The 14526-nt window shown below is 41.1% G+C and overlaps 1 protein-coding gene across 1 annotated transcript in view; it reads left to right on the plus strand.

Moving 5' to 3' along the window:
- The first annotated feature begins 13221 nt into the window (after positions 1 to 13221).
- COBLL1 (cordon-bleu WH2 repeat protein like 1) overlaps positions 13222 to 14526 on the plus strand; it is a 158763-nt gene continuing 157458 nt past the window's right edge. The window contains exon 1 of the mRNA XM_007450070.1: positions 13222 to 13286. Coding sequence (XP_007450132.1) covers positions 13222 to 13286 — 65 coding nt within the window. The remainder of the gene's footprint in view (positions 13287 to 14526) is intronic.

The following is a 14526-nucleotide window of genomic DNA, read 5'->3' on the forward strand; positions in this document are numbered from 1 at the left end:
CTGGGCCCGTGAGCCATGGCCGCTGGGCCTGCGCGTCCGGAGCCTGTGCTCCGCAATGGGAGAGACCACAACAGCTAGAGACCCGCGTGCCCCAAAAAAACGGGTACTTTCTTTTCATTTCAACCAAGACTTTCATAGCAATGAAAACTCATTAGAAATGACAAAATTCTGAATTTTGTCTCACCACTTCTAAACATTAGTGGACACAGATAAAAAGGACAACATCATTTTACTCTCTCCCCAGAAGCCTGCTTTGGGAAGCCAGCAATTTCCCTTTGTCCTCTCTTGGTTATGTGTAAAACTCTTCAGACTGTCTCCTGAATATTCGCTCAGTTACACATTTTTAAAATTATCACTTATCAAAGGAAGTTGGCCTTTTATGTGATATACACATCCTACCATTGAATTCAAAGTTCTTAGTTTTGACAACACTCTGTTCTCTGTTCTTTAGTTTTCTAACAGCAAATGCCCTTCTAGATGGGGTCCATGTTGTCTCTCAAATTGAGAGTTTTTTTTGGCCACTCCGCGCAGCATGTGGGATCTTATTTCCCCGACCAGGCATCGAACCCACACCTACCTGCATTAGAAGCACGGAGTCTTAACTGCTGGACCGCCAGGGAAGTCCCTCAAATTGGGAGTTTATTCCAGTTGCCACACATTAGGCCAAGCTGCTTCCACAGTGAGGAATACTTTTGCATCTATATTTTATCTATCCAAATTTACATCTATCCAGTTTCTCTCTTTAACAAAGCCGTCCACAGATTTCTTCCAACTCAGAACTTCTGAAGCACTTGCTTTCTGAGTCACCTGTTTGCATACAGGGATATATTTGTGTACTGCTGTGGCTTCATGTGTATACGTGTATCCACACCCAGGAAAGGGAGCAAGCTGCTAGAAGGCAGGAACCTGGTTTTATTTTATTTTTTTTCACTTTATCAATTCAGTAAATGTATGATGGACCCGATGCACACCAAACTCTGGGCTAAGCACTGGGGATACTGACATCCTTAAGAATTTCTATGTATAGTCAGGAACCTCACAAGTACTCAATATACCCCCCGATTCTTGTCTCAGTAGAGACAAATGAAGGGCAATAAAAGGTGTTTTTAAAATCTTTTTTATTACTGGCTCACCTCAAAGGTTCTCATATTTTGAGGTATATTTTATAGTTGGGCTGGAAGGGCAGGGTGGGAGAGGATCAGAAGGCTAGGAATCAATATTTGTAACATGTAAAACAAATGATTATGCAGCTCAGCCAGTAGAAAAATTCTCTGCCATTGATAAAGATCAGATCCTAGAAATGTCACAATTATTGAACTCTATAATTTAGCTTTATCTATATACTTCTTTAACCTCTGCTTTGAGCAGGATTTTATTAACATAATTAGTAGCCAATGATAAATTAAACATTTTGAATTTATATTTAAATATTGGCTCTGCCCCTTAAACTGGGAGTTTGGGCATGGAATCTTAACCTCTTGGAGAGTTAAAATGGGGATTAGACTAAAGGAAATCCTTTAGGATTTTTGTCAAGATTATATGTGAATCTTGATATTATTTATTGGTGTAAATCATTATAGTAGGCTTTTATCAAATACCACATAGTATATTTTGTTTAGGTCTGGATATTAATTTTCATTAATATAGTTTTATTAAATACCTAAATGTAAATAAGTATAAATAAATGTAAGTAAACAGTAAATGTATAATGCTAAATAGTAAGTGTATACTACTACTATAATACTTAAAGGTATAAATAACATGAAATGTATAAACAAAATTTATAATACTAAATAAGTGTATATTATAAATAACATAAAAATAATTACCAGACTCTGCAAATATTCCCATTCACTATACAGCTGTTGTTTTAACAGCTTCTCAATCTATCCACATTTAGTAACCAAATCCCCCAGAAGTACTATATACTTAATATCATCTCCTAGGAGCTTTTACCCGATAAAGATAGCTTTAGTAAACGAGTTAATTATAGAAAAATATTGTTCATCTAAATGTGCTATCTACTTACGTAGACTATATGACAAAAGTGAACAGCGTTTTGATGAATTCTTTTTAAAGAAGAATCCTTTCTTCAAGGATTTGAAAATATCTAGTTGATTTTGACATCTATTTTAAGGTTTAAAACACTATCTGTATATTATACGTTTATTATAAAATAGTAATTTTGGATAATGCCATCCTGGCATGACTGATTACTTTTTTAAAAAAATAAATTTATGTATTTATTTATTTTTGGCTGCGTTGGGTCTTCATCGCTGTGCGTGGACTTTCTCTAGCTGCGGTGAGCAGGGGCTACTCTGTTGCGGTGCATATGCTTCTCATTGCGGTGGCTTCTCTTGTTGCAGAGCACTGGCTTTGGGCACACGGGCTTCAGTAGTTGTGGTACGAGGGCTCAGTAGTTGTGGCTTGCAGGCTCTAGAGCACAGGCTCAGTAGTTGTGGCTCATGGGCTGGCATGTGGGATCTTCCCGGACCAGGGAGCAGACCTGTGTCCCCTGCATTGGCAGGCGGATTCTTTTTTTTTGCGGTACGCGGGCCTCTCACTGTTGTGGCCTCTCCCATTGCGGAGCACAGGCTCTGGATGCGCAGGCTCAGCGGCCATGGCTCACGGGCCCAGCCGCTCCGCGGCATGTGGGATCTTCCTGGACTGGGGCACGAACCCGTGTCTCCTGCATTGGCAGGTGGACTCTCAACCACTGCGCCACCAGGGAAGCCCAGGAGGCGGATTCTTAACCACTGCTCCACCAGGAAGTCCCATGACTGATTATTTTTATAAAAGAAATTTGAAAGACATTCCAATCCATTTTTTACTCTATTTTATCATTTTTACAATGATTCTAATATTATTATTAATTACAATAACCTTAATCTAATGTTAAAATAACTGAAAATAATGTTATATTCCACAAGTAATTTAAAAATAGTTCCTGGTATTAAGATACATTAATGTTCTGTGTTCTTTACTGAAATGTGGAGAACTCAAGCACTACTCTTCCACTAATTTCTGTGTCCTCAAGGTAATCCTACAATAAATTTGAGCTGCATTTTTTCATCTTTAAAACAAGAATAATTATGCCTTCTCTTTGCCTTATAAGCATGTTGCAAGAATTAATTATATCTTTAAAATATATAGAGCTCTTTACCACCTTATAAGTATAACAAATATCAAATGTATTATTATTATATTAGCATGAGATTTTCTTTCTTTATGGCTTGCTAAAAGGTACCATGTGTTGTAGTGTGCATTCTTAATAAAATCTTTTATAGAATTTTAGGACCTGTTATTTTTATTTATTATTTTTTAAGTACAATAAGTTGCTGTACAATATTATGTAATTACAGGTGTACAATATAGTGATTCACAATTTTTAAAGATTATACTCCATTTAGAGTTATTATAAAATACTGGCTATATTGCCCATGTTCTACAATATATTCTTGTAGCTTATTTTATACATAATAGTTTTTAACTCTTACTCCCCTCCTCCTATATTGCCCCTGCCCCTCCCCCCTCTCCCCACCAGTAACCACTAGTTTGTTCTCTATAAAATCTTTTATTTTTTTACCATGTTTTCTTATTTCATATTTCTAAGGAATACTTTTATTTTAAAAAATTATAATTTGGAGTTAGCTACAACTACTACTCTTGCTAAATAACACAGCTCTCAAAAACAAAGAGTCTTACATTTGGAGGGTATCTAAAACATTGGTCCAACTTCCCACTCAAGGCAGGTATCATCTCTATAACATGCCTGATAAATTGACTTCTAACCCCAGGAACCACTTCACAGAGCAATGCATTACATTTAAAAATTTTGGAAAAAAAAATTGGAAGTAAATATTCAATGGGGATCAACAAAGCCAAAAGTTTATTATTTTAGAAGTCTTATAAAACTGACATACCTCTGGCAAGGTTAACAAGAATAAAAGAGGGAAGACAAATAAACACATCTGGAATGAAAAAAATGCAACTTAACTACAGTTTTTTTCAAGACTAAACAAATAGGATATTATCAACTTTATGTTGATAATTTTGAAAACTTATGTGAGATGATTAGAGATCTACATGAAAAGGATAAATTTACTCAAGGAGAAATGGAGAAGCCTAAGTAAGAACTTTGGGGCACATGCCCTCACTACATAAGGCAACTCAAGAGCCCTGCCTCAGTTTCCAGGAAGCCCCCATGCGACACTCCTGTCTACCTCTCTGTAGCTGAGTCTGGTTAATATACAGCATGTCAGTGCTATTTAAGTCTTGGATTTGTTATAAGTTACCCGCAAAAATGAATAAAGGTAGCTGGTGATGATGAAAATATATTATAACCTAAGGGATAACAATCTAAAACATCAAGTTTAGATAGGACTAGAGCTATAAGATACTAAATTATTCTAATTCTTAGTTTTTCATAACTTTCATGACACTTAAAAATTACTTTAATCATTGACTAGACAAATTCAGAAAACATGCTTAGAGGAATAGGTGGTGTTCAGTTCTGGTTAACAGTGAGGACTAGTTGAGCTACTCTTGTCTTAGGAAAAATTAAAAAAAAGAAACTCTGATTTTTAAATGTGAGCACTTTTCAAATTCTAAGAGAATAAAGCAATTTAGAACTTGATAAATAGAGTCAATAGATTAGAAGTTTTCCATTTTAAATGATTCAATTGTTTTCAGTTTCCTATAAAATTATGGTTATGACATAAGGTTATTTTGCTTTTCTAAAACATTCTACTATAGAACTTAATCCTTTGTAAGAGTTTTCTGTAGACCCCTTAATTGTTCAGATTCTATTCCTTCATCAGTGTATAGAAAAGAATTATAGAATTCCCTGGTGGTCCAGTGGTTAGGACTCCACTGCAGGAGGCACAGGTTTAATCCCTGGTCAGGGAACTAAGATCCTGAATGCTGTGTGGCATGGCCAAAAAAACAAGAAAAGAATTATGATACTTCTGTGGGTAGGGTTGTTGGATAAAACATAGGACACCCAGTTAAATTGGAATTTCAAATGGACAACAAATAATTATTTAGTATAATTAAATATTGCATAGGACATACTTATGCCAAAAATTATCTATTGTTTACCTGAAATTCAAATTTAACTGGGCATCCTGCAAAATCTGACAGCCCTATTTATGTCTCAGTTTTCTAATAAATGTAATGGGTGGCTTGAGTGGACAATCTCTAAAGTCTTTCTCAGATTTAACATTGTATGATCCCTATCTATTACAGTTAGACTTTTAAAAAATATTTATTCATAATTCAAACCTTGTAACATAGAATATCATACTAATTTATCACCATCTTACTGATAGACAAGCTAAAAATTACAAAATTATTTTCTAAATTGTCCTTCAGATATGGGATTATGAACTCCCACTAATAAAACTATGATAATTATAAAATTACTAGCTTCACTGAATTGACTTGATTTTAAAGTTTAAATGGAAGGATTGTATTCCAAAACTACCATTACCATGTTCTACCAACCTACTCGTAAATTCCTTAACCTCCTCTAACGTTAGGGAAAAAAAAAAAAATGGTGAGATTTCAGAAAGAATTGGAAGGAAGCTCTTGGGTGTTGAAATAGTAGTGTTAGCAATAGCTCATCTTGTTCTATGCATTAACAGATTGCAAAATTTATAACATGCATAAGAATCATGCCCAGAGCTAGTGAGGCAATGCTTAATTTAAATCAAAATATATATAGAGAAAAGTAGCCTTACATTTGCCAGATGTAAAACTATGTTTTAGTAATATTCCAAAGAAAAAGCCACTGATTATAATAAATAGTTCCTATGTATCAGACAATTAAGATGTTAAAAATGATTTGTACATTAGCACCCTTAGAAAGAATATCTTAATCCCACTTTTACGTTTTTTCATTCCAAAAATAACTCTTTTTTTACTTAGAACATTCTTAGATCTCTGTATGAGAATATTTGTTCCTTTCTGACCAAAGTCATCCACTTTATTACAACAAAAAATTGTAAAGATCTAGAAAATATATATTATTATCCCTGTAAATATGTTATCATATAAAAACATACCAAATAAGAAAATCACTTTATTCAAGTAGTCTTATCTTCTACCTACTTGTCTTGTGATGTCTGATAATACTATAAGCCCAGGAGAAAATTTTTTATTTCAGTCAACAGTGATTTGCAAAGCTCCTTCTAGTACCTTTTTTGATTGCAGACTTAGACTAGTATGGCTAGAGCTGTTTCTGCGTGCCCTCTATATGCTAGACATTCTGCTAAGTCTGTTAATGAAATAGGTATTTTTTCCATTTACTAAATAAGCTTAAAAAAAGACTCAAAGTTGACACACTCACATACATACAGTTTATAACTCTAACCTTTTCTGCTTTCCTATCATCTTTCCACTTCTATTTCAGTCACCAGGGTGAAATAGCTAAAATAGCCAATAATTAATGTTCAAAGAAATTTAAAAAAACATACCTGATATGTGTGATAATCTCTATACACGAGATGGAGTTTGGTAGTGAGTGTTTTCTATCATAATATCAGTATCCTAAATATACATTTTGTGATTTCTTTTCCTTGTCTGGCTGCCTTTCATGTTCCCAGATAGATTTTTTTTTCTTGTAAATAGAGGAAAATACATAGTATAATTAATTTACCTGAAAATCTTTCACAGGATGGCTTTTTTTTTTTTTTTTTTTTTTGTGGTATGCGGGCCTCTCACTGCTGTGGCCTCTCCCGTTGCAGAGCACAGGCTCCAGACGCACAGGCTCAGCAGCCATGGCTCACGGGCCCAGCCGCTCCGCGGCATGTGGGATCTTTCCGGACCGGGGCATGAACCTGTGTCCCCTGCATCGGCAGGTGGACTCTCCACCACTGAGCCACCAGGGAAGCCCAGGATGGCTTTTGATAAGAACACAGAGGGATCTATTTCAACTTACTCCCGTTGTGTAAAGTTTTCAGAGGGTCTTGAGTGATTCTGTGATCCCACAGGAGAACATGGATTATTAATAACTAGATTTTATATTTTATAGCAACTTTGTTCTTTGGTCAAGCGTAGCTCACTCCAGAATGCATCTGAATTTCTGATCATCCTTGAATTTTTGTGTTTTGGTCCCAGACCTTCATATTCCTTGGATGAAACTGGAAACATCCACAATCTCAAAGTCTCTCCAGGCTAAAATGGGTCCTTTGGGACAAGGCAGGTTTAGGTAGCCAGTACCTTCAAAGCTGACCTAGAGTTCAGAGATGGGAAAAGATGTTCAACATGTTGTTTACATAATAACATTAATTTGCTGTGGTATAACTTTTTTTTTTTTTAAAGTGCTATCCTTGCAGCAAGGTAGCTGTAGTGTCACTAAAAAATTTAAAAATAGAAAAACCAGAAGAAGTAATTTTTTTTTTTTTTTTTTTGGTACGCAGGCTTCTCACTGTTGTGGCCTCTCCCGTTGCGGAGCACAGGCTCCGGATGCGCAGGCTCAGCGGCCATGGCTCAGGGGCCCAGCCGCTCCGCGGCATGTGGGATCTTCCCAGACCGGGGCACGAACCCGAGTCCCCTGCATCGGCAGGCAGACTCTCAACCACTGCACCACCAAGGAAGTCCAGAAGAAGGAATTTTAGATCCTAGTTTTGCTACTTCACTAGTATTGCAGCTTTGGGCAAGTCACTTGCTTCAGTTCTCAGAACTGTAAAGTAGGGATAGGACTGACTCTGCAAGCTCCTGAAAGGCTCAAGGTAGAGTCAGTAAAGGAAAGCGTTTTTCAGGCGTTACAATGCGAAGTCTTGTTAGTAATCATCCACATATAAAAATTCAATAGTTTTTGTCACAGTGAGCTTGATTACTCAGCATAGAGACAAAAAGAATTCAAAGACCATGGAATATTTATAGACTCATTATAGTGATAAGGAAATTGAAGATCCCCTAGTTGAGTCACGTGATCAAGATCATCAAAAGCTCAAAAAGCCAGAACTCTCAGCTTGGAGCAGGAAGACTCCTGCTTCATAAACGGAGCCTTAACCAAGACACAGATGGCTCCCATTTGTAACATTCTTAAGAAAAGGATCTCCATTACCCTCCCTGGACACTGATTTTATCTGCACTGGTGTTTTTTTCTTTACCAGGAACAGTAACTCTCCTCATGTCACCCAGATACTAAGTAGCCAAGCCAGGGATGTGAACTCAAATCTGCCTGGCTCCAGAGGCTGAGCTCTTAACCACTGTGGTGCTTAGTTAATCACACACATGCTCAGCCTCCCAAGAGAAAAGGCAGGCGAGGGGGTGGCAAGCCTTGCCAGAAGGAAATGTGCTGAGACTTGTTAGATTTTATGCCTGGAAAGCCAGAGTCAGTGGCTGCCTGGCTCAAAATTGTACATTTTGATACATGGAGACTGACAAGCAATTAAGAGTTTACCAAGCTCAAGACTTATAAAAGGAGAGATGTAGTTCCCAGTTACAGTTATAATTTAATAGACAATATTAAAATGCTAAACTCCAAGAGTTTGTTAATTGTATTATGTCAAATAGATACATATTTGAATTGATTTTTCCTCCTTAGCCTTTTTTTTTTAAAGAGAGGAAATATCCATTATTTGAATGGCGTTTAAATTTTAAATCACGAGGGTATTTTTAACGGCACTGATACTTTAATGACATAAAAGGGCTTATTCTCTTCCAGTGAGTAAGAAATTTACTGCCAACCAGTAACAGATTATATAATCCAGTAATAGAAATTCACTTTGACAAAAGGACATCTTAAAGAGGGAAGGAGGGCTTCCCTGGTGGCGCAGTGGTTGAGAGTCCGCCTGCCAATGCAGGAGACACGGGTTCATGCCCCGGTCCGGGAAGATCCCACATGCAGCGGAGCGGCTGGGCCCGTGAGCCAAGGCCGCTGAGCCTGCGCGTCTGGAGCCTGTGCTCCGCAACGGGAGAGGCCACAACAGTGAGAGGCCCGCGTACCGCAAAAAAAAAAAAAGAGGGAAGGAGAAAGTGGGTTAGACAACTTGGTGCTGACATATCTGAATCTGCAGCTTAGAACGTGGATGGGCACTGAAAACTTGGCCCTCCTGCATGCCCATTGTACTAAATATTTTACACATCTGCATGCCTGTGCACGTTTCTCCAGGCCTTACCTTTATCCTGGAAAGTACGCATGTTAATAAGAGAGTCTTTGCCTAGAAATGTATATGATGATATAGAAATATAGTGCTATTTATAAGAGACATAGCATATTAAACTCAGGCATTTCTTCTTTTGATAAGTAGGACTGAAAATACATTTAACTTTATCCTTTGGGAGAGAAGTAGAGACTCCTACAGGTTATTGACCAGTTTCCTTTAACTTTCACTTGGTTGAGTGCCACAAAAATATTACTGATGATCCCAGTGGTCTGTGAGCCCCTCCAGGGCAGAGGCAATATCTTTGCCATCTTTTGTTTCCCTAGCACAATGCTTTGTATTGCAGACATTCAATAAATATGCCCTTTATTGAAATAAAATTTAATTGATGAATATATAATCTACTTGAAAAGTCTGTTGTGAAAAAAAGTTCAATGATTGTCCAAGTTTCGAAGTATAAAATCTGATGAGTTTAAAGCTCATTGAAATTGACCAGAAAGCACTATTTCTGTACTTTTAACCTCTAGAATGTTTGATTATAAAAATAAAAGGTATAACTTGATAATACAATTATAAATCCAAACATAGAGCCATGAAAAGTATAATTTATATTTTTACTTTATAGACAGTAGTGATTTTGAAACTAACTCCATCAGGTAACCTTGTGGAAAATAAGTCTTCTCTCCCTACTAGGACAAACTCAACTTTTATCTGTTCTGTTTACAGTGGTCTACTGGTCCCTCTGAATTGAAAAGGCTTTCTGCCACTTGAGGTCCCACTCACCTCTTACAAGTCCCCTAGGAGTGGAGTCCTTAAGGATTCCCTTACTCCGTAATTCATTCCACATATATATGCGGAGAGCTTCCTGTATTCTGCGCTGTCCTTGCAGGAAACAAAGGATAAGATGTGGTCCCTTAAGCACTCCAACTCTTTGCTTGTGTAAATGAGTAACTGAAACAAAGTGTCATGGGGCCTGGTCCCACCTGGCAGAATCTAAAGGGGGCTAAGAAAAGGAAGGGCTAATTCTCCATGTGCAGTCCAGAAAGTCTTCCAGAGGATATAACACTTAAGCACATGCATTAAAAATGATTTGATGGAGTGGGCAAGGGAGATTTCCAAATAGAGAGAAATTGAGCAGAATCTCGGAAACTTGGACAATTTTGCAATAGGTCATCACAAGGAGAGGGAAGGATGGATGCGGGCGGGGGGGATAGTTTTCCACTCTCACGTACAAAGATTTATAGCAACTTTGATTACATTTTGAAAATGAACTATGTAACCAGCAGACTACAGGGGGGATAGTTTAGTGCCTACTGTATGAGAACATCAAGCCTAGCCTGTTAGGGATTCTGAAAGTTGTCAAATATAATTATATCTAAGGTAGGCTAAGTAATGCTGGACAACAAATCTCTGCAATATTTTAGAAGCTTACCCCAACACAAGTTTATTTCTTGCTTTATGCAGATTCTGTTGTAGGTTCTGGGCTCTCCAGGACAGCTGTGCTAAGGACTGTACTATTGTACAGCATGCCAGGATCCTTCAGTCCTGTGCCACCTCCATCTTAATATAAACTTCCATGATTGCAGCAGCAAGGGAACAGAGCATAGAAAATCCAGCACTGGCCCTTAAGTGATTCTACAAGGAAATGAAACATTTCATGTCTGCTCACATTTACTTACTAAAGCAAGTTACATCATGATACCTAATTTCAGTGGGGTGGAGAGTATAATCCTCCCCTACACCTAAAACCAGAAAGAGGACAGAAAAAATGGGTAAGCACTCCAAATGCCTTCAGCAGTTATGAAATGTTATGCTAGGGTTTTATGGTCAGATTAGACTAATGGAGTTAATAAAATTACTAGCATGCCATAAATTAAGGCTGAAACTAAAGTTTAATCTTCATCTGGTGATCGAAAGCTACAGACTTTAAGTAGTTTCACTATTACTCAATGTTTACTATTGTCTGTGTGAGCAACTGTAAAAGCTAGTCATTCAGAGGCATAACTGATTCATGAAATTGTTTAAACTGTGTTTAGACTAAAATCCAGATGGACTTAAATGAACTGATTTGATTAATATTAAATATTAAAAAGCAACTTTTTCATATATGGTTCTGATATTGTAATCCAAATAAGCTACTTTTTTTTCCTTTTCATATGTAGAGATACACTGAAAGGCATATATTATGCACAGGAGGGAATAAATACTGATGTCTGTCCATAAGAGACAAACAGCATATTACTAAGTATTTAGTATGTTACTTCGTTTCAGCAATCTTTTTGGTTGCTACAATGGATATATACCTTAAAGAGCATTTAGTCAAGCATTGGTCCTAAGTATCAATTTAATTTTTACCACCTACCAAATATTCTGTCAACTGGTTGAAGGGGCTAACACAGATGTGTTACATGATGATAATACCACAGTAGAGCCTCTTTTAGGACGCTCTTTCACTTAACCTCTCTACTACAGTTTATTGAAATATTTTAATTTTTAAACCGTAAAGTTAATTTCTTAATTAATTTCACGTTATTTTTTCTGAACGCAAGCTTTTAGACCCATCAAAAATGGCTTGCACCTTACAACAATTGGCACGTATAATAACATAATGGTATGCAAATATACCTGTTTGTCAGGTGTAAAGAATCACGTAAAGAGCATGCACGTGGGAACTAAAACGTATAAACGACTACACGGTTGTGTCTAAGGGATTCCTTCCTTCCCGTAAAACTTTCAAGAGGTGTATAAAACCTATCATTCGATTCCTAGTTTACAGATTGTCATCAGACATAATATTGTCCGGTCACAGCTGTTACAGGCTTAAAACAAAGAAAGAAAGAAAGACATATACGTCTGAAGACAGGGCAACCTTAAACCAGCCACCAATTAGAAAGATCACAGTGTCACAGGTGTGCTTTTAACAGAATAGCAACCTTAGAGGTCAGGTTGGGGGAGGGGAAGCACCCTGGACGGGGAAGGTCAGACTGCAGGGAGGGCAAGCTGCAGGCCCTGTTCCGCCAGTTTCTCCCGGCACTTCCGCGGCGCCCGCGTCCTCCCCTCCGCTCCTCGCAGGGCAGGTACCCTCCCTTCCTCCCCACCTGTACGGCTGGGGAGCGCCGGGCTTCCCGAAGCGACGCCCTAGCGGTGGGAATGGGAACACGCTGCGCGGAAGCCTCCTTTCCGTTCGGCTTCCCCAGCTAGACCCCGAAGCCCCGAAGCCCCGGGGGAAGGAAATTACCACTCGGTGCTCGCCCACCCCCGCCCCGTTTCTCTCTCCGGCTCGCTGCCTGTCTCGCTCCGATGCTGCCGAGCCCCGTCGCCACTTCTGGGTGGAGGTCCGGCGGAGACAGCTGCGAGCTCCCGGGCTCCGGGGAGGGAAATGGGGCAGGGTGAGTCAGCCGGCCCGGGGAGAGGCTCCATCGCGCCCGGCACCCGCCCGCGGGGTAGGGGAGGCGCTGGGCTGAGCTCGCGGAGAGCCTGCCGCTTTCCCCTTCCTCCCAGTCCCGGCTTGAGAGCCGAATGCGAGCGCGCGGGCCGGGGGAGGGAAGAGTGGGAGAGGAAGCCGTGGGAGAGAACAGGCAGCCACTGTTTCCCTTTGAAAAGAAAGTAGGAGCCCTGGGTGGGAAAAGAGAAAGGAACCCTCCCAACTTTTCTTTGCGAAAAGTTTTCCCAGGGCGTTTTGTTTGAGAAGCCCGGGATCGCGCTGCCGCCTTGGCGGCTGTGCCTGTGCGCCTCGCCCCTCGCCCCGCTCCTCCTCCTTCCAGCCTGGGTAGCTCCGCTCCCTCCCCAAGAGGCGCCAAATGGCTACCCAGTAACCCCACAGGGCGGGGGCTGCAGCGCCGCCTCCAGCCGCCGCTGCTCCCGGCAGCCGGTAGACCCTCCGGCGGCGCTGCCCGCGGGCTGGGAGTCGGGCCCGCAGGTGGAAGCGCACCCGGGAGGCGGGCGGGCTGGGCCAGGGCTGGGGGCGGCTCGGGCGGGCTCTGGACGCGCGGCCAGCCCCGTTCAGGCCTCTGGAAAGCGTGCGTCCCGCCCTGACCCGCCGGCCTCTCCCACTCCAGCAGTGACGCGCCGCCTAGGAGCCGGAGCCCGCGCAGCGCCCCGCAGGGCGATGGACGGCCAAGCCCAGCGCGCGCAGGACGTCCCGGCGGCGCTCCCGCCGGCGACCCCCGCAGGGTAAGCCTCGAGCGCCGCTCCACCGCCGCTCACTGGGGAGGGCGAGGGCGAGGGCAGCCGGGCCTCCACCCGGTCACCTGGCTGGCAGGTTGCCACCCCGCCGGCGGCCAGATTCACCCGCCGCAGAACATGCGGACGACGAGGCTGCTTCCTCCCGGCCTCCTAGGAGGCCGCCCGGGATGGGGGCTCGGGTAGTTTTTGATTGCTTTCCTACCGGGGCTGCTCTGAGTTGCTGAAGGGCAGCTGAATGCCAGGAATTGGGTAAGGAGTCCGGGAGCAAAAATGGTAACAAAGGGCCCCTTGTTGGGGCTCTGGGCGAGCGGCGGACGATACCTGTTAGTGAGCTCCTAGGAAGGGGAAAACAGTTTCCTTGGCCGGTGGATGAGGCCCAGCAGGTGAACAGTGTCAAGGTGAATGTAAGGAAGGGGCTTTCTGCGAGAGGGTGGAGGGCGACAGGAAGGTGTGCCAGCTGTCAGCCCGCATGACAGTTCCGGGACACGGCCGGGTGCGCGCCTCTGATTGTGGCCAATTGCTAGTGCCAAAGCCTAGCGCAGAGTCAGACCGCCAACACGATTACTTTTCGTATCCTCACATGTTTAGGAGAGATTGGAGTGGAAGGGGCTGTCACATGGTGAGTTAATATTAAATGGAGCACGTCTTCCTGCCAGATATGCTAATAATCACCTTGCTAAGCGTTTGGGTAAATAGTAATGAGAACAGGTAGTTCTGCAAGAGATGGGAAGAACCTGAAAATAACCTTCGTCTTGGTAAACAGTGAAGGCTTAACATGGGCGCTAGTTGAGCTCCTGAAGTGGGAAAACCCTTTGGTGAAGTGTAACTTTTTCCTACAAGTGTTCCCCCAACTCAGTTTCTTTTCTGATAGTTAATCCAAGCACAGAAATGCACTCAAGAGAATATGAACATTTCAGAAAAGAAACGTTAAAGGAAAAAGCAACTTTGTAGCTAATGAATGAGATTTGTACAGTTTTCCTGATTTGAGACTAGAGAAGTCATTCTTCCCTGGAACATGACACACGTTTCCTTAGAAGCAAGTCACAGCATGTTTATTCATCAGAGACCATGCAAACATTGGCAGATGTCTAGAGGAAACATGGAAAAGTCTCAAAGCAACATGACTAATATAAAAGATATTTAGTATAATGCTTACGTAGAGGAAACATGTAGTGTATGAATTAATTCTTTCATTTTGTTCCAGTTAGTTATCTTCTCCCCTCTGCAA

Source organism: Lipotes vexillifer, unplaced genomic scaffold, assembly GCF_000442215.2.
Source record: "Lipotes vexillifer unplaced genomic scaffold, Lipotes_vexillifer_v1.1 scaffold330, whole genome shotgun sequence".
Classification (NCBI taxonomy): Eukaryota; Metazoa; Chordata; class Mammalia; order Artiodactyla; family Lipotidae; genus Lipotes; species Lipotes vexillifer.